Raw genomic sequence first — 19,049 nt, 5'->3', positions numbered from 1 at the left:
AGATGGAATGTGACATACAACTCTGAAGAGCCTCTGGGAACACAAACTACCCCACACTTTATTTCTGTAGTCAAGAATTGTGTGGTAGAACAATGGCTGAACCATGGAGCGATCCCTCCTGTGTGTGTGTCTTCTATTTGTTTCATTAGAATTTCTTTCTCACTTCTTTATTTTTTTGAGACAGGGTCTCTTTATATAGCTCTGGCTAGTCTCAAACTTGAAGTGACCGTTCTGTGACCAGATACAGAGTTTACAGGTTGTGATGGTTTAAAGGAAAATGGTCTCTTGTTGGAGCTAATATAGCCTTGTTGGAGGAAACGTCTCACTGTGGGGGCTGGCTTTGTGCTCAAGCTACACCTAGTGTGGACACAGAGACTCCTTCTGCTGCTTGTGGATCAAGATATAAAACTCAGTTGGGGGTGGGGGGTGGTGGCACATGCCTTTAATCCCAGCACTCAGGAGGCAGAGCTAGGCGTATGTCTGTAAGTTCGAGGCCAGCCTGGTCTACAGAGCAAGATCTAGGAAAGGCACCAAAACTACACAGAGAAACCCTGTCTCGAAAAAAACAAAACTGAAAACAAAAACCAAAAACAAACTAAAAATTTAGAACTCTCAGCACCATGCCTGCCTGCATGCTGCCACACTGCTTACCATGATGGTATTGGACTAAACCTCTAAAACTGTAAGCCAGCTCCAATTAAATGTCTTCCTGTATAAGAGTTGAGGTGGTCATGGTGTCTCCTCACAGCAATAGAAACACTAAGATGCAGGCCCATACCACCATACCCCCACTAGGAACTTTTTAACGAACTATCCAACATTATATAGGTTAGAATTAGGGGAGTTCACTCAGTATTTATGTTTAAGAAGCAAATATTATAGCAAGGCATAGTGGTGCACAGCTCTTGGGAGAAAGAGGCAGGTGGATTTCTATGAGTTAGAGTCCAGCCTAGTCCTACATAGGGAATTCCAGGTCAGCCAAGGATATATACAATGAGACCTTGTCTCAAAACCAAACAAACAAACAAAAAAACCCAACCATCCAACCAACAACTGCCCCCCTCCAAAATCTTATGAGAATTACTCACTATAATCTGCCACTTTCTTGTAATGATTTAGGGCAACTTCACAATTTTGTAGAACATTGATTCCTGACAAATATCTGTACCCCTAAAACACAAGCATAAATATGTGTTAGTATTTGTATAATGCTATAGTTACAATACATCTACTTTGGTCTAAGAATATTTACAAACCAGAATCATCTGGAACATCATGCTTCCTCCAGCACTTCCAAAGGTATAATATATCAGTGCCTAAGGTACAAGAAATACAATTATATTGGTTTCCTCAATTTGGAACTCAAGTCAAGCACTGTTTTTTCATTTCTACCCCAGTAATGAACTGAAAACCATTTCAAAATAAACCCCAAGTTTCAATCTTTTCTGTTAATATGGTTTCCATTTATTGGGGGTTACCAGGGTATAGAGTCTGTGTTAAAGGCATGCCATATGGCATTTCATTTTATCATCTTAAATTCTATGAAGTAGATAGTATCTACCTTCAGTAAAGAACCTGATGTATGAGACTTCAAAAAATTTGTGGCAGATTACTAAATTTCTCTGATGAATGGGTACTTTTAATACAACAGTAAAATGAGCCTCTCTAAGAATAAATTCTACTCAATGTTCCTTTTAAATAAGTAAATTTTGTTCCAGAAAAAAAGAGTTGACTTTACCTTGGCTTGATCATATTCCATTCCTATTCCATAAGAAGATAAAAATCCTTGTGCCTAAAGGGCATAAGAAAACACAAAACTGAGTCAATTTGTTTCATCATTTTTATCTACATATTTATTTTTTAAATTTGTTTAATGTGTGTGAGTGCTTTGCCTGCATGTATCTCTGTGCACCTAGTGCCCTCAGAGGTCAAAAACGGGGCACTGGATTCCCTGGGGCTGGAGTTATAGATGGCTGGGAACCACTATGTGAGTTCACTGCAAGAGCAACAAGTGCTCTTAACCATCTAACTCCATAATTTTTATCTATATTGATAATGGATATCTTACACATATATTTTTTTGGGTTTTTTTCTAGACAGGGTCTCTCTATGTAGCTTTGCACCTTTCCTTGAACTCACTTGGTAGACCAGGCTGGCCTTGAACTCACAGAGATCCACCTGGCTCTGCCTCCTGAGTGCTGGGATTAAAGGCATACACCACCACCACCCAGCTACACACATATTTTTTATAATAATTTATACTGTTATTTATAATACAAAAAGTGCTTTTATTGGGAGGATTATATAATATGTGAAGCTTTGATAATTCTTGTTGTACTTTAGAATAAGATATAAAAATAAAGTATTAAAGTCAGGCATGGTGGTACACATCTGTAATCCCAGGAGGCTGAGGAAGGAGGATCATGGCATCTAGGCTATCCTAGGACACACAGAAAGACTTTGTCTCATAAAAAAAAGCAAGCGAACTAGAAAATATTATAAACTTGTGGTTGATGTATGTTTTCCTTTGTTGTAAATAAAATTTTCCTTTGATATGTGTTGGAGTCTTCCAGAGTCCAGCTCTGACCTGTCTAAGAGTTCTTCTGGAGAGGAAAGGGGAATGAGGAAATGATAGAAAGATAGAAACAGACAATAAAAAAGACAGACACAGGGCAGCTTCCAGAAGGCCCTGGGTCAATAACCCTGTGGCCTTGAGGTTTATTCCAAAGGGCTTTTTATATAATTCCAAGGGTTGAGGCAAAGACCACCCCAATTCAAGATCAGAGCACAACATATAGCCAATTGTAGACCCTTTAAAACACCTGGTAGCCACACCTGTGGCCAAATCATCCCATTATGTAGCCTTGCTGGGTAAAGCAAGCTCAGATTCTCTACTTTGAGTACAGTCTTACTAGTGAGCCTCTGTGGTCTCCCACAAATATAAGCTTTCTTTAAGCTTTCTCTCCTTTTTACTTTTTGTGATGTAGTGATTGAGCCCAGGACCTCATATATATGTGCAGGGCAATGCTCTACTACTGAGCTATTTCCCCATCCCTAATTTAAGTATTTTATTCATATTTTAAAAATAAAATATAATTGACATAATAAAATACTTAAATAAAAATATACTGAATAAAGAGTGGCAAGATGGAAATATTGGAAGCCCCTGCCTACATCCAACACAGTATGCCATCCAAAAAGCTTTTATAGAAACCACAGAAACAAGTTAAATCAGTACATCAGTGTGACGCACCAAGCGAAAAATGGGATTCAAAGCCCACATAGGCAGCTCCCAGATGGTTGGACCTATGATTTCCCACATTTGCGATGGTGTGAAAGCAATATGTGCTCTATAGAAACTGTGTTTCAAATCTGGATTTTGTTATTTCCTAGGCTAGTGGCATGGCATACTATACTCCTAGGACATAGGGCAGAAGCAGCAAGCTGCAGTTCCTGGTCAGATGTGATCACAAGGGTGGACCACTCTGTGATGTTTGTGTTGGTAAGTTATAGTGTTTGGAAGGTGACATGGGCTAAGTGCACTTCAACTTGTGATATTTTCAATTTCTTATTGGCTCTTTGACATTCATTTCTTCCAGCAGCTGTCTATCAACCCTTCTCAGTTCTTTTTGGGCCACTTCTGTAGTCTCCAGGCTTATTTTTTCCTGTTTCTTCTTCATCTGCCATCATTATCACCCCCATCTACCATTACCAAACTTGCATTTATATGTCACAGAGTTTATAAGGATGCTGTCAAATGTCAAGCATGTTCATCAAGCTTCAATAATTCAATTACCCCAGGAAATGAGTAATTGTATTACATTTTCAAGGATAAAGAACCCTGTTACTTTTCATTTATTTGTGTGTGTGTGTGTGTGTGTGTGTGTGTAGGCCAGAGTATAATCTCAGGAGTTCCTCAGGTATCATCCACTTCTTTTTGTTTATTTTGTTGAGGCAGGACCCCTTAACTGGCCCAGAACTCAATAGGTCAAGTTACACTGGTGTGGCTGGCCAGCAAGCTACAGGGCTCATCTGTCTGTCTTTACCTCCCTAGTGTAGGAATTAGAAGTTCATGTCATCCCCCCATCTTTAAAGGGGTTCTGAGCTTAGAACCCAGATCCTCATCTTTACAGAGCAAGCACTTTCCAAACTGAGCCATAACCCGAGTCCTGTGTTGCTTTTGTGATTAGGAAATTGGACTCTAGGAGTTATGTTTTCCCTTCCTAATACATTAGTGTAACTTCTGTCCTTTACATACTCTGCACACTGATCAAAGGCCCTACTCTGAAAAATCTTCACATTCTTCTTAGCCTCCTCTTAAAGAAGCTGCGCCTTGCACACTCATTGCAAGGGGAAAGCCCTGGGACTCCTCTGCACCTTGGAATGTGTACTTGAAATGGTTACACTGGCTCTTTTAAAAGATGCCACTAGCCACTTTTAGATTTAAAAATTTTCCTTCAACTCCTGGCAATTCCTGATTCTGCTCAGTTTGGAATCTAGTTCAATTATGCAGAAACTTTGACAGTAAACAAACATACCAACTTTAAAGAGAAGGTGTCATTTGGGCTTATATTGAAGACTCTCTACAGAGTGCATCATTTTGGGCCGAGCTCAGCAAACATGTTAGTCTATCCTTCAGGAAACTGTGTAAACTGGTGAAGTTTTGAAGTAAACTGGTATTAAATTTCTACTCTGCAACAGGGAAGGGGCAGTTCTCTATACAAAGCTCACTGAAAATGAAAGGACTAGATCACGATGGTATCACCCTTGGGTAATCAAACCAGGGTCATGCTTCCTCCCTCTTTAGTGGAATAATGACAATGAATGACAGGCTCTGCAGTCAACCCGTTTTTATTATTTTTATGCTTCTTACAGCATTCCAGGACAATGGAGGAAGCTGAAAGGCCTTAAGGGCTGTCACTGGGTGGACTGTGACGAGGACTGCCCTTTCCTTTATGCTTGGGTGGGCATTGCCATCTAACAACTTCATCACCATCCACTTTTAGTGGTGTTTGTCTTTTCTTTTTGGGATAAGGATAAGATAAAACTAGGTAGATCATAAAATGATTAAATCTTAACCAAAGAAAAGAAATATTTTGTGAGCTGAGAGAAGAGTGGTGACATCTGTGACTCTCTAGAAGTTTTGAAGGTCATATTCTGCATGCTGGCTTCTCATAAGACTCGATTCTGAATTCCGCTGGTTTGCTTATGGCATTCAACACGGGTAAATGTCTGGGATTTACTGTGCAGGCTTTAGCGTAATGGATATTTTACCGTATTTTAAAGTAAATCACTTGGGGTCTGCAGTAACAATTTAAAAATCAAACATCTCTCTGTTTGCATTTTCTAAGAAATTATTAAAGGAGGAAGAAGATTAAGCAATTTCCCTCTAATTACCATACAAAGCTAGAAAACATTTGTGATCATTACTTTTGGCTCAAACTACATGTGAAAGCAAAGTGTGAATCAATTGTAATGAGTAAGTCAGATACACAATACAAAGCCATTAACATCAAAAACACCCAACAGAAGCCTGAAATCATCAGAGTGATTATTAGATTGATACTAGAGATGATGTTTTCAGCCATTACCTGGTGCTAATGACTGTAATCTTTCCAGGAATCCCTTCAACCCTTCAAATTCACAATGGAGTACTACTCAGCAGAGAAAAACAATGACATCATGAGGTTTGCAGGCAAATGGATACATCTAGAAAAAATCATCCTGAGTGAGGTAACCCAGACTCAGAAGGACAAACATGGTGTGTACTCACTCATAGGAGGATACTAGATGTAAAACAAAGATAACTAGACTGCTACATAACTCCAGGGAGACTACCTAGAAAACAGGACCCTAGGAAAGATCCAGGGATCGCCCAATGACAGAGAAATGGATGAGATCTACATGAACAACCTGGATGACAGTGGGAGTAATGAAGGGCAAGATTTGAGGGAAAGAAAGCTTAGGGGAGCAGGAGATCCCAGCTGGATCAAGAACAGAAAGGGAGAATGAGAAATAACAGACCATGATAAATGAAGACCACATGAGAACAGGAATAGGCAGAGTGCTCGAGAGGTCCCCAGAAATCCACAATGATACATCCTCTGTAGACTTCTGGCAACAGTTGAGAGAAAGCCTGATCTGACCCTCACGGTCGAGCTGGAACTCTCATCCAATATCTGATGGAAGTGAATGCAGAGATCCTCGGCCAGGCCCCAGGTGGAGCTCCAGGAGTCCAATTGTGGAGAAAGAGGAGGGACTGTAAGAGTGTGAATTGTTGAATCCAAGATTGGAAAAGCACAGGGACAAACAAATGGAAGCACATGAATTATGAACCAAAAGCTGTGGAGCCCCCAACTGGATTGGGCCCTCTTGAACTGTTTGGGAGGCACCCAGGCAGTGGAATCAAGACCCAGTCCTTAGTGCATGAGCTGGCTGTTTGGAACCTTGGACTAACACAGGGACACTTTGCTCAGCCTGGAAGGAGGTGACTGGACCTGCCTGTATTGAATCCACCAGGTTTAAATGAATCCCCAGGAGAATCTTGGCCTTGGAGGAGATTGGAATAGAGGGGAGGGGATGGGGGAAAGGTGGGGGTGGGGGCGGGAGGGGGGAGGACAGGGGAACCCATGGCTGATGCGTAAAATTAAAACACAAATATAATAAATAAAAAAGGAGAAAAAATTGAAATAAAGAAAGAAAATGTGGAGCCGTTGCCATTGAGATACAATTATTTTTAAATCACAGAACACAGTAAAACATCACTCACATCTTTCTCTTTTATACATCTGTGGTAGTTACGATAGAAAGGATTTTCATATAATCTGTGGTAAAACTGTTTTGAATTGTATAGTTAAAGAAGTGTGTATATTTAAGTCCAATGACTTAAAAAATTACATTTGTATGTGTATGTGTGTGTGTGTGACAATAAGCATGTGTTTTAGGTGTTTAAAAGACCACTCCTGGTAGACAGTCATATCCTTTCACTAATCAAACTCAGGGTTTGGGCTACAGACAGGCACCTTTCCCTGATGAGTCATTTTCATGGAGACTACTCTCTCTCTGTACACAGACAGACAGACAGACAGACAGACACACACACACACACACACACACAGATTATATTTTCTCTCTCTGTACACACACATCCACAGACACACAGACACACAGATACACACACTAGAGAGAGATTATATACTCTCTATATAATATATACACAGTATATATAAAATCACATGTATTATATATAAGAATATTGTTATTTGGTCACATTTCCAGGTTCTTTAGGTGCATTTCTGTCCTCCCAGTTACCAGAAACATTTCTGACAATCCATACAGTGTTCCTAGATTAGGCTAGTTTAAACAGCAGGCCAACAAAGATGCTCCTGGCCAGCCCTATTAGAGAGCTGTTATCAGGATGGTCTGTGGCACAAAATCTCTTCAACTGGCTGTTCTTTGTACAATAAATCAATGAATGAATGAATGAGTAAATCAATTGCTAGGGAAGTTGCTAGAGGTAACCATGATAGATAGATAGCTTTAGTTCAGCCTCAATTCAGCTGCAGTCCTTGAGACTTCCTATTCATCTTTATACAAATGATCTGTTTCCTAATCCATATGGGGTCAGCCTGAGATTAAAGGAGTAGCAGGATGTCAGAAAAGGGGTAAGTGGGCTTTGCTAGAGGACTTTTACCAAGCAATAGTATAACATGTCACAGTTCAACAGCATGACTGGAATTTGCATATCAGGTCAATGTCAGCCTCTGTTGGTTAAGTTTGTTCACACGCATTCTCTCTTCTGGTCTTCCTTGAGACCAAACACACACATACTGGACAGATAACCTCACTTTTACATCTGAAGAAACTGAGACTCAGAAGGGACACATCCCAGGGTTGGGGTAGTGTTGGAACCCATGGATAAAACAAGGACTGGCTGACCTAAAAGACAGAGCTGTTGAGGTGAACATTGTCACACACCAGAATGCATTAATGCCCTTTAACATTTGCTAAGAAATCTTGAAGGTATTATTTACTTCTTTCAGCAGCTTTATGAAGTGCACACGTTATTACCAAGCTCCTTTTTAGGTCTGAGAAAACAGAGATTTCAAGACATAACTTCTTTAGGGATACCGAACATGAACACAAGATGGAAAAGCTATTAGGATGCAGGACCCAAGGCCACATATGATCGAAAATGGTCTGGGAACTCCTGCTGTGCTACCTCACTGTGGTACCTTGCAGCCTGTGTCTGCGTGTCCTAGAGTTTCCCATCAGTGCCTGCTTCTCTATAAAAAGATGATCATGGCAATTCATGGCCAGCAGTTGTAGCTTAGAGCTGTCTCCTCTGCTACTAGGTTTGCCCTAGAAAATTATTTTCTGATTAACTTTAAAGCCAATGGCAAACTATTTGATGAGAGTGCAGTCTGGTTGACTTAATTTGTATGTGCATTGAAAATAAGGAAAGGAATTAGGTGATATAAATGGTAGGGTCATCCAAAGTTTGTATTTTTGGTTAACCAAACTCTGAGATTTAACAATTCTTGTATTTTATTAACATTCACGGTTGTGTCCACTGTGTTCTTTTTATATATAACTGCAAGAATTCCATGGAGTTAAACACAGTATCCACCAACATAAATTAAGATCATATGGATCTTTAAATAATGACATTGATCTGTATGTATTTACCTAGAAAGATATCCATGGTATTAAGTGAATAAAGAGCTGGCTAGGGAGCAGCAAATATATGTGGTCTCATTTTAAAAACTATCTAGTATAACAGTTCTAGAAGTATAATAGTGAGGACAATCATTTTTATAGCTTCACTCTGTCTAACTGAAACTGTGCCTGTTAGCAGTCACTAACCCTCCCTATCTACCCACTTCTCTCTTCTTTTATAATGAATGTCCATGATGTTCCAGGCATGGAATTGAACTCCCCACAATAACTCCATTAAGCCATTCATGACTATAATTCATTCAAATTTACATTTTTTGGTCTCACTTTGCTAAATGTCAGAAATACACTATTGAACAAGTTGCATTGTCCAATGTTTTATAATTACGTTAATTTTATAGATGCAGATTTAGAGAGATTGCCCTATCTATCATGGGTATTTGGTTCAACTTCTTCTGGCTCAACTAAGCATACAGTTCCACAGGAACCACATGGACCCCATTTGCCACCAGCCATATTCTGGAAGGATTGGGGCAAATGAACCACAGTGTGCCAGTGGATAAGTGTCAAGCCTTCCTTAGCAGTGTATACAGTCTTCTAGAAGCTGCCATCCCAGATGCCTCAGAATGTGACTCAGATGCAAGGAGAGGAAACCTATGTGGAGAGGATGTGAAAACCAGCTTGGTGTAAATACTTCTTCCCCACATAATGACTTCACACAGACGTGGGGGTCTCATTGAAAGGTTTACCATCATCAGGCTCAATAGTTCATTCTAGTATCTCCCCCTCCAAAGGCAATTTGCCAGTCAGAGGCCATTTCCTTCATAAGGCATGCTAGGTAAAGACACAGTTCAAATTTTATTCTTATCATGTTACCTGGGAAACAGAATTGGAGTGTGAACCAAAGGTCAAATTCCCATGCAGAAGAAGGGGAAAAGGTTTTTGTTCAATAACTAGCTTATTCACTAAGCAAGCATAATGGTGCATTCAAACTGAATCTGACTCCATGCCTATTTCCTGTACTGCATTGGATAGTAACAAGAAAGGTCTCTAGTGTACACCTTTTAGGTGACCTTACTTTTGTCTTTGTATGTTCTGAATTCTTATATTTTTGGTTTTTGGCTAATGGTGTGAATTTTGTTTGTAAGTCAGACAAAAACCTTTTCATAAAACACTATAGCAACATAAAAGCATGCCTTCACTTTATATTAAGGAGCTGAGACAAAATGATGTGTGCAGTTGCATGTGATGAGGGCGGTGTAAAAAGAGAGCCGCACAGAGTGAGAGGGCAAGTGAAAATACGTGGCGGTCCTCATAATAGCTGAGCCAGGGGATTGACTCCTGAAGGTCTTTGTCTCTATTCTCTCTCCACCTCCTACCTCTCTCTTGCTATGCAGCCAAGAATGACCTTAAACTCTGATTCTCCTGCCTCGACCTCCTGAGTGCTGGGATTGTAGTATGTACCACCAAGCCCTGTTTTATACAAGGCTGGAGCTAAAACTCAAGACTTCATTTGTGCCAGGAAAGCACACTACCAATGGAGCCACTTCCCCAGCCCCAGGTTTTCTGATTTTTTTATGAAATGGTTATTTTATTATTGGAATAAAGTAAAACACATTTATTAAAATAGAAAAAGAAACGCACTTAGCTTATAAAAGATTTGAAATTAAAAGTCAGGCAAGCATTACCTTAAGATTTTGTTCCACATTTCTTTCAAAGATGAACACATTCTATATATATTTTAACAATGTTTGGATTCAGAGGTCTTGTGTCAAAACATATACATGGATAGATGGGAAGGTAGACTAGAGAACAGCTCTGCTCTGTTCCTATGAACCACACAGTTTATCCCAACTTCCTGCTGTACTCCTGCCTGGACGCCATTTCAGTGTGTTCTGAGTGGCCACAGGTCTGGGTCCTTGCAGAGTGTGGGGGTATTATTTCTTCTCCCCTTTCATATGTTTCTGTTAATTGAAGATGTAGCTATTGAAAAAAATTTCATTGTCTTTCAAAACTTATGTTTTGGGCTTTGTATGATCCTTCTTTAGCCAAGGACTCATAGAACTGGATAGCTGCTGTTGTATTTTGCGTGCCAAAACTTCCAAACAGCAAAGCATCAGCCATTTTTTTCCATAGCTTTCAAATTTCCCATGTCAGCTGCTCTGGCAAAGAGTATGTAGGCTCTGTTTTGAGAATGTAAAGTCAGGAAGTCAATTAGTGAAAGTGAAAATTTCTGCTCCCTCCTTTGTATGTCTTTCTAGCAGGTAAACCGTGGTTGTCACTATTAGTAATGATGCAGCTTTGCTGAAATCCGTTATACCTCTAGACCAATAATTTCCTTCTATGTCAATCAAAGATTTAAATTTCAAAGCTGTCTGACAAATTATGAAGCCACCAAAAATGGGATATTTATGTAATTTATACCATGTGTCAAGCCTATATACCAACTAAAGTGAAAAATTAAAGACTTATTCTAAAGCAGTGAGATCTTCTATGGTCACTTACATTATTAATAAGCATTTGTTTTATAAAATAAATTCCAAAAAAATATAAGAATTTTCATAATTGAAATGTCACATCTAGGAAGTCCATATCACAAGAATGTTGATAAATTTATAGTCTAAAATAATCTTCAAAAGCAGAACTAGTTCTTCAACACAGAAGAGCCAGACTGTTTAGAAAAATAACAATCCAAACAAACTTTAATGGGTGGGGCTTTAGTATCTAAGTGCCAGGTTCAAGACCTGGCTCCACCAATTGCTAGTTGGAAAGCTTTAGTCTAACTTCTCCATTCTTTCTTCAGCCATAACACTGGGATGGTTGTAACACCTACTCAAGGCTGCTGTGAGATGACCATGTGGTATGCTTGGCATAGGGCGTTATTTAGCTAGTACTGTTAGGATGATCCCATTGATTAAAATTTTATAGTGTAATAATTGTTCTGTAATTAGGTGGCGAATGGTGTGAAATTTTAGTGGTTAAAATACAGACATTGTAAGATTGCCTTACACTGCATTGTCACCTGATCTGTATTGCACACAGTGCCAGAAGGCATAACAAAGCCCAAACATAGGTCAGAGACAGAAAATGTTTTGGGGATTTGTTCTTACTTTTATAACATTTCTTTGGTAGTACAAGATCAAAAAGTATTACCCATAATTTAATCTTGGTTCAAATATAGGAACACACAGACACACAGAGACACAGACACAGAGACACAGACACAGACACAGACACAGACACACACACACACACACACACACACACACACACACACACCAGTCTTTGATTCCAATTTAAAACAATGTAGAGACTTAATTTTATGCACAACCTATCTATACCAATGCTAAAGTTGCTAGCTGGCTAGAGTAATATAGGCTAAGGAAAAAGACCCTCAGGCAGAGAGATATCCAGTTAGGCACTGGATTTCTGCCTGTCAAATAGAGGGTCTGTACTCCAGTGGAACAAGCTGGAAGCCAGAATGTGAAGAAAGAAATCATAGTCAAAGGAAGCTAAGATTCTAGAAAGCAAAGAACTGGGGAAAAGGTCACAAAGGTCAATGTGATGACTTAGTCTTGATTTTCAACTTGACTAGATTTAGAATCACCAGGGAAACATTTCTCTGGGTGTCTGTAAGAGAGCATTTTCTGAAAGGTTTAACTAAGGGTGAAGCCCCATCCTGAATCTGCGTGGTACCATCACACAGGCTAGGGTTATGGACTGAATAAAGAGGAGAAAGCAGGCTGGAAATCAGCCTTCATCTCATTGTTTCCTGACTGTGTGGCCAGTTGTCTCGTGGTCCTGCTGTGTGATTTTCCTGCCATGGTATGACCTCAAGCTGTGACCCCATGCAAAGCCTTCTTTAAGTTGCTTTGTCAGACATTTTGTCAAAGCAATGAAAAAAGTAACCAATTCAGAAATGTGTACCAATGTATGAGGCCATTGATATGGCAAACGTGACTATGCGGCTGATGGTCTTTTAGAACTTGTCTGTGGGAGGAATGTGGAAGAGCTGAGAAATATGTGCTAGAGAAGCCCTAGGATGCTATAAACATAGCTTACTGAGCCATTCTGGTGGGAACTCTGAGTGCACTCTCTCTATATAAGAGAGCATTCATGTTATATATTTTGGCTTCAGTTTGCCCGTGTTTTTAACTTGGGTGACACTGAACTAAAAAATAATAAACTAGTTTGTTTGGTTGATGGAATTTTGTATTAGGATCACATTTAGACTATGATCTAAGTTCTCTTATTTAGATGAACAATGGGAGAGAAAGCAGAAAAATATGAAAAGCAAGGAACTTGGTAAGGAAAGGATTGGAAGCAAAAGAATTGTGAACAAAGATGGTTTGGGTTGAGTTTCTGTTGAGTTTCAGAAGAGACTTTGGAGTTTGGATTTTTGAGCAGTTAATAACTCTGAAGACTTTTTCAGTGATGGACTAAATGCAATTTTTCATGAGTTAAACACAAGACTTTAGGGAGCAGGGATGGAATGTCATTCTTTAAAAGGGTGTGTTTGGGAGACAGCTGACAAGAGGAGGCTATGTGACAGTCTTGTCAAACTGATGCGAAGGAAACACCTCTGGGTGTGTCTTAGAGGTTGTTTCCAGAAAGAGTTAATTGAGGACTAAAGACCCACCTTGAGTATGGGTGGAGCCATCACATGGGCTGGGCTCCTGTATGGAATAAAAGTGGGAAGACAACTAACTGATCATCAGCATTCTGGTTCCCGATTGGGGACCAGGCATCTCACAGTCCTGTTCCATCACTTCTTTGCCAGGATGGACTGTACCCTTGACCTATGACCCCAAATACACCCTTCCTTAAATTGCTTTTGCTTTGTCACATTGATGAGAAAAATAACTAATACAGTTGATAAAGACAAATGTCTAGGACCAAATATAGGTACTAGGAAGAGAGCCTGACAATTGAGAAACAGCATCCCTGGAGACTTCTGTCACCTGCTGCTACAAAACCCTACAGCCTACTGGACTGAGGAGGGTACTGGCAAAGAGGCAGCAGCAGACTATGAAACAAATCTTTGTAGAAGTCTTTAATCCCATGAGCAGGGGTGGCATGATGGCTTTCTTATTAGGAAAATCCAAAGTCATAAAAGAGATCCAAGAAGCAGAACCCAGGACCAGAGAAGTTGCTTCTGACTAGGAAAGAGTAAGAGCTGAGTTGCAGTTCCCAAGAGGAAGAACAATGAGGAGAATCTGGGTCACGTGGACAGACATAATAAAGTGAGCAACTGGCATCATCTGTAAAGGTTGCGGTGCTGGCTGCTGAGATGGGTACTAGGGAAGGAAGGTCCAAACGCTTCTCCAGGGCTCACCAGTCACTTGCTGTGGAGAGCAGCTTATCTTCATCCCTTCTTTCTGTCGAGGAGTAGTTCTTGGTGAAGGACCAACCCTAGGAAGAATGCATGCAGAATGCAGACATGGACAAGCCGAAAGGCTTAGTGCCATTTCAAGCTACATCATCCTTATGCTGGGAAGTGACAAAACAAGGCGGTGGGCTGGAGAAATGAAATGATTCCCCTTTCTCTGGTGGTGTACACTGTAATTCTCCTCTCCACTTTTCTGCATCTTAGATATGATGCAGAATACAGGCCTGCTTGACTTAAGGACAGGATGCATTATCCTAACAGTACAAGAACTTTTGCTTAGCATTCCCATAAACCCCTGGATGTCTTGCTTTGAGCAACTCTGGTTTTCTGTTTCCCAGTGCTCAGAAGGGTCAGGAACAACTCATAGATGCCCTTCTGCTGCTGAAAAAACAAGCTGCTCTTCTGTGACTTTTGGGCAAGGATTGGGATGAGGATAGCCTGGGCAAGAATAGTCTGCTGTAAAAGCTCCTGTGCTGGTGGGAGATTTGCTCCCAGGACTGCATTTTCCCCTGTTGTCTATACCCAAGTGGAAGGATCCCTTCAATGTGAAGTGGAACCATTACTTGGGACCTTCTAGGAGTGTTTTTGAACTATCAGACCAAATCTAAATGATCCCTTGACTCGACAGGGACTTGACTAGTGAGCTACTTATCTCTTGCCACTCTCATACTGCAGGCTGAGAAACCCAGCCCAGCATTTGTTTGTTCGTTCTTTTTAAAATTGTGTATATGTGCATGTGTGCGTAGTGTTGCACATGTATATGCACGTACGTGTGTGTGTGTGTGTATGTGTGTGTGTGTGTGTGTGTGTGCATGTTGAGGTCAGATACTGACATTGGGAGTCTTCCTTTGTTACCCTCCACATTATTTTTTTGACGCAAGGTCTCTTGCTGAGCTCTTAGAACCACTTAACTAGACTGGAAGCCAGGGACCTTGGGGATCTGCTTGTCCCCAACCCCAGTGCTAGGGTGACAGGTGTGGGTCACCGTGCTTGGCTTTTACTCAGGTGATTCAGATTCAAACTTGGGTTCTTGTGCTCAGGTGGCAGGTATTCCACCAATGGCTGTCTCCCTAGCCTCAGTCCCAGGGCTTAAAGGGGAAAATGAAGTAACACTTACCTTGCCAAACTCATCTGCGAACAAAACAGTATCATATGTATTAAAGTGCTTTGAGGGCGGTGGTGTTGTAAACCTTTAATCCCAGCACTTGGGAAGCACAGGCAGGCAGATCACTGTGAGTTCGAGGCCAGCCTCGTCTACAAAGCGAGTTCCAGGACAGCTAGGACTCTTACACAGAGAAACCCTGTCTCAGAAAAAAAAAAAAGTGCTTTGAAAGCCATAGGTCTATACAAATACTCAGTTAGAATAAAGCATGCTAAAACACAAACCATTTTATTTCATTTGAAATTTCTTACAATTAGAGTAAAAAAGCATTTTTGCTGAATTTGCCTATCAGTCACTTAAGTCTGCATTTTGCTTCATGGAAAGGAATCCCAATCTCAATACAACCCTCTTGCTTGTTAAAGGGATCAATTTGGGAATCCTTAAGTAATCATTGAACCCTTTTAAAAGCAAAAGCTGATGAACAAATTGAACTAGATTTTCTGATTGTCTAGTTATTTTTTTTTTCAACCTGGAAATTTAACTTGGCTAAAGGAACTAGACACTTACTCTGTTTTCTGTTTTTGGCTTTTAGACTCCTGGAGCATTTTGTTGCCCATCTTAAATGATCCATCTCCTTTATCTGGGATACTTTTCTTGGCTTGCTTTTTGACTATATGGGGAAAAAGGGAATAAAACCCAATATTATTTCTATTTTTAAATTTTGAGAAGCAATGTGCTGACTCTGTGCAAGCATTTTGTTTTGAGCTCTGCGACTCCTTTGTCCAGTATTTGCATTTCAAGTAGGTCATTTGGTATTATCCTTAGCTCAGGGGCCTGGACAGTAGAGGAAAGAGATGCTTCCAATGGAAGGAGAGGTGTTCTCAGCCTAAGAAAAGGATGTGGGCTTCTGCATGCAGAAGGTGAGAGGTCTCCCGGTTCACCCTAGTCAGAGGTAGGATCCGAGGTGCTGTGTTCTTAGTCCTGGCTGTCAATGCCTTCCTTGTCTGTGCACTGGGTCCATATGCTTAGAGCCCTGAGATTCTACAAGGACATGGCCCAGGTGTCTCCAGGACTACCAGAATGGGCACAGGAGCTGAAGAGGCAATTGTCTTGCAAATTTTTCTTCGTGTAATGCTTCTGCCATTCCTTAAAACCTTCTTGAGGGGTTGGGGATTTAGCTCAGTGGTAGAGCACTTGCCTAGCAAGCACAAGGCCCTGGGTTTGATCCTCAGCTCTGGAAAAAAAAACCCTTCCTGAGATGCATCAAGGTGTCTCATGAGACTTAAGAAAAATAAATTATGTTTTTCTAACATTTATGCAACAGTAATTTAAAAAAAAACACTATTACTTGGTTTATTGATAAGGAAGCTAACTGGACAGACTCCTATTTCCCACCCTTCAACTCCTTCTCTTTGTCCTCTCCTTCTGCTCTCTCTTCCTTTGTCTCCAAGTCCATTACAATACACAGTGAAGCCTGATAGAAAAATAGAGCCTGAAGCCCTTTCCAAGGAAATGCATTTGGGATTTGAAGCCTCATTATCAGGAGCACAAAGAACTTTAAGTGGCTCTTTTTTTTCCTCCCAGACAAGATAACAAGAGATGTCTACTTTAAAAAGTAAAAAAAATAACCAAAAAGTAAATTTTAAATTATTTTGAAAGCTTCAAGTTATTCAAACAGTTCAGAAACACCAGACATTTTAGCATCTAATTTCTGCTTTGAGTTATATGTTATCTATACTCACAATTAAAAGGGAAAAGTCATAGAGGAAAAAAAACCTGACTAATCTGTGTATAGAATAGCAATTATTGATATTAGCATGCTTTCTTTCAAAGCATGGGCATACATTCTGGAAGATAGACTATAGGGAATGATTTACCATGAAAAACTTTTCCCTAGGGCTGTTACTTTTATTAGTAATTATTTTGCCTTCCCAAATGTATTGAAATACATATTTTCATGACTATAGCAGGGTTCAATTTCCAGATAAAGTTTTATTATTATTATTATTATTATTATTATTATTATTATTATTATTATTATATTTGTGTTTTAATTTTACACATCAGCCATGGGTTCCCCTGTCCTCCCCCCTCCCGCCGCCACCCCCTCCTTTCCCCCATCCCCTCCCCTCCATTCCCATCTCCTCCAGGGCCAAGACTCCCCGGGGGGATTCATTTAAATCTGGTGGATTCAGTACAGGCAGGTCCAGTCCCCTCCTTCCAGACTGAGCAAAGCGTCCCTGTGTAAGCCCAAGGTTCCAAACAGCCAGTTCATGAATTAAGAACAGGTCCTGGTCCACTGCCTGGATGACTCCTGAACAGTTCAAGCTATTCAATTGTCTTGCTTATCCAGAGGGCCTGATCCAGCTGGGGGCTCCACAGTGTTTGGTTCATAATTCATGTGCTTCCATTCATTTGGCTATTTGTCCCTGTGCTTTTTCCAATCTTGGTCTCAACAATTCACGCTCTTACAGTCCCTCCTCTTTCTTGACAATTGGACACCTGGAGTTCCACCTGGGGCCTGGCTGAGGATCTCTGCATCCACTTCCATCAGTTATTGGATGAGAGTTCCAGCATGACTGTTAGGGTGTTTGGCCATCTGATCACCAGACTAGGTCAGATCAGGTTTTCTCTCGACCATTGACAGCAGTCTACAAAGGATGTATCATTGTGGATTTCTGGGGACCTCTCCAGCACTTTGCTAATCCTGTACCTATTAAACGGGACCCTAGGAAAGACACAGGGATCACCCAATGACAGAGAAATGGATGAGATCTACATGAACAACATAGACGAAAGTGGGAGTAATTGAAGGGCAAGGTTTGAGGGAAAGAAAGCTTAGGGGAGCAGGAGATCCCAGCTGGATCAAGAACAGAAAGGGAGAACGAGGAATAACAGACCATGATAAATGAAGATCACATAAAGTTATCTTCTTGATGCTTTAATTTTGTTCCTATGATCTGAAGGTTCCAAACTTGGGAAAACATAGTAAGGAAATGATTTCAGGAGGCATTCTAAATTTGATGTGAGGCAGACTACTAGATAGACATCAGAAGAAAGCAGAGGTGGGCTGGGGAGGGAGAGAGAAAGAGTGGATGAGATCAACATGGTGGGTCAAGACAACTGCTCACAGTCCTTTGCTTTGTTATTACAAAATAATAACAGTTCTGTCCATATAATCAGCCTTGCAAATTTGCCTGCTCCCATCATGCATCTGGTGTAAAGACACATCCAAAACTCTCATACAAGAACAATAAAGGGGAGGAGGGTTTGAACCTTATTCTTGGCAAATCATGACCCAGTCCTGGAATTCCTTGTTGCCCCTGAACACATATACCTTAATTTCTCAGTAATCCTCTTTGCCATTGAAGTTTGCTGATAAGGCCAAGCTACCCAAAGTCTGGGTAATGTGACTCTAGAGAAACTCATACCCACCTCTTGAGAACATGTTTTTTGTTTTGTTTTGTTTTGTTTTGTTTTGTTTTGTTTTGTTTTTGAGGTAGGATAGAAAGACAGGGGAAATAAGGGGACATGAGAAGGGAAAAGAGACCCTTATTCTTGAGTCTGGTTGACATTTTTTTTCTATCTGAGAACAAGAATTAAAGCAGCTGGGCATGGTGGCACATACCTTAAATCCTAGCACTTGGGAGGTAGAGGCAGGTGGTTCTCTGAGTTCGAGGCCAGCCTGAGCTACAGAGCAAGTTCAAGGATAGCAAGGGCTACACACAGAAGCCTTGCCTTAAAAACAACATGAACTGGTCTACTCTGGTAATCAGATTGGTGAATACCCTAACTGTCATCATAGAGCCTTCATCCAGTAACTGATGGAAGCAGATGCAAAGATACACGGCCAGCCGGGTGCCAGGCTGAGCTCCAGGGGTC

The 19,049-nt window shown here is 40.6% G+C and overlaps 1 protein-coding gene across 1 annotated transcript in view; it reads right to left on the bottom strand.

Annotated features, from left to right (window-relative positions):
- The window catches only part of LOC118574784 (protein sel-1 homolog 2-like), an 83,288-nt gene that overhangs the window by 33,786 nt on the left and 30,453 nt on the right, over positions 1-19,049 (bottom strand). Inside the window, 7 exon segments of the mRNA XM_036175663.1 lie at positions 1,085-1,170; positions 1,257-1,316; positions 1,739-1,785; positions 8,879-8,881; positions 10,692-10,803; positions 10,805-10,859; positions 15,735-15,837. Coding sequence (XP_036031556.1) covers positions 1,085-1,170; positions 1,257-1,316; positions 1,739-1,785; positions 8,879-8,881; positions 10,692-10,803; positions 10,805-10,859; positions 15,735-15,837 — 466 coding nt within the window.

The sequence above is a fragment of the Onychomys torridus genome, chromosome X, assembly GCF_903995425.1.
Source record: "Onychomys torridus chromosome X, mOncTor1.1, whole genome shotgun sequence".
In the NCBI taxonomy this organism is placed as follows: Eukaryota; Metazoa; Chordata; class Mammalia; order Rodentia; family Cricetidae; genus Onychomys; species Onychomys torridus.
Note: the sequence above shows the minus strand (reverse complement) of the source record. Positions and strands in the feature narration are given on the sequence as shown.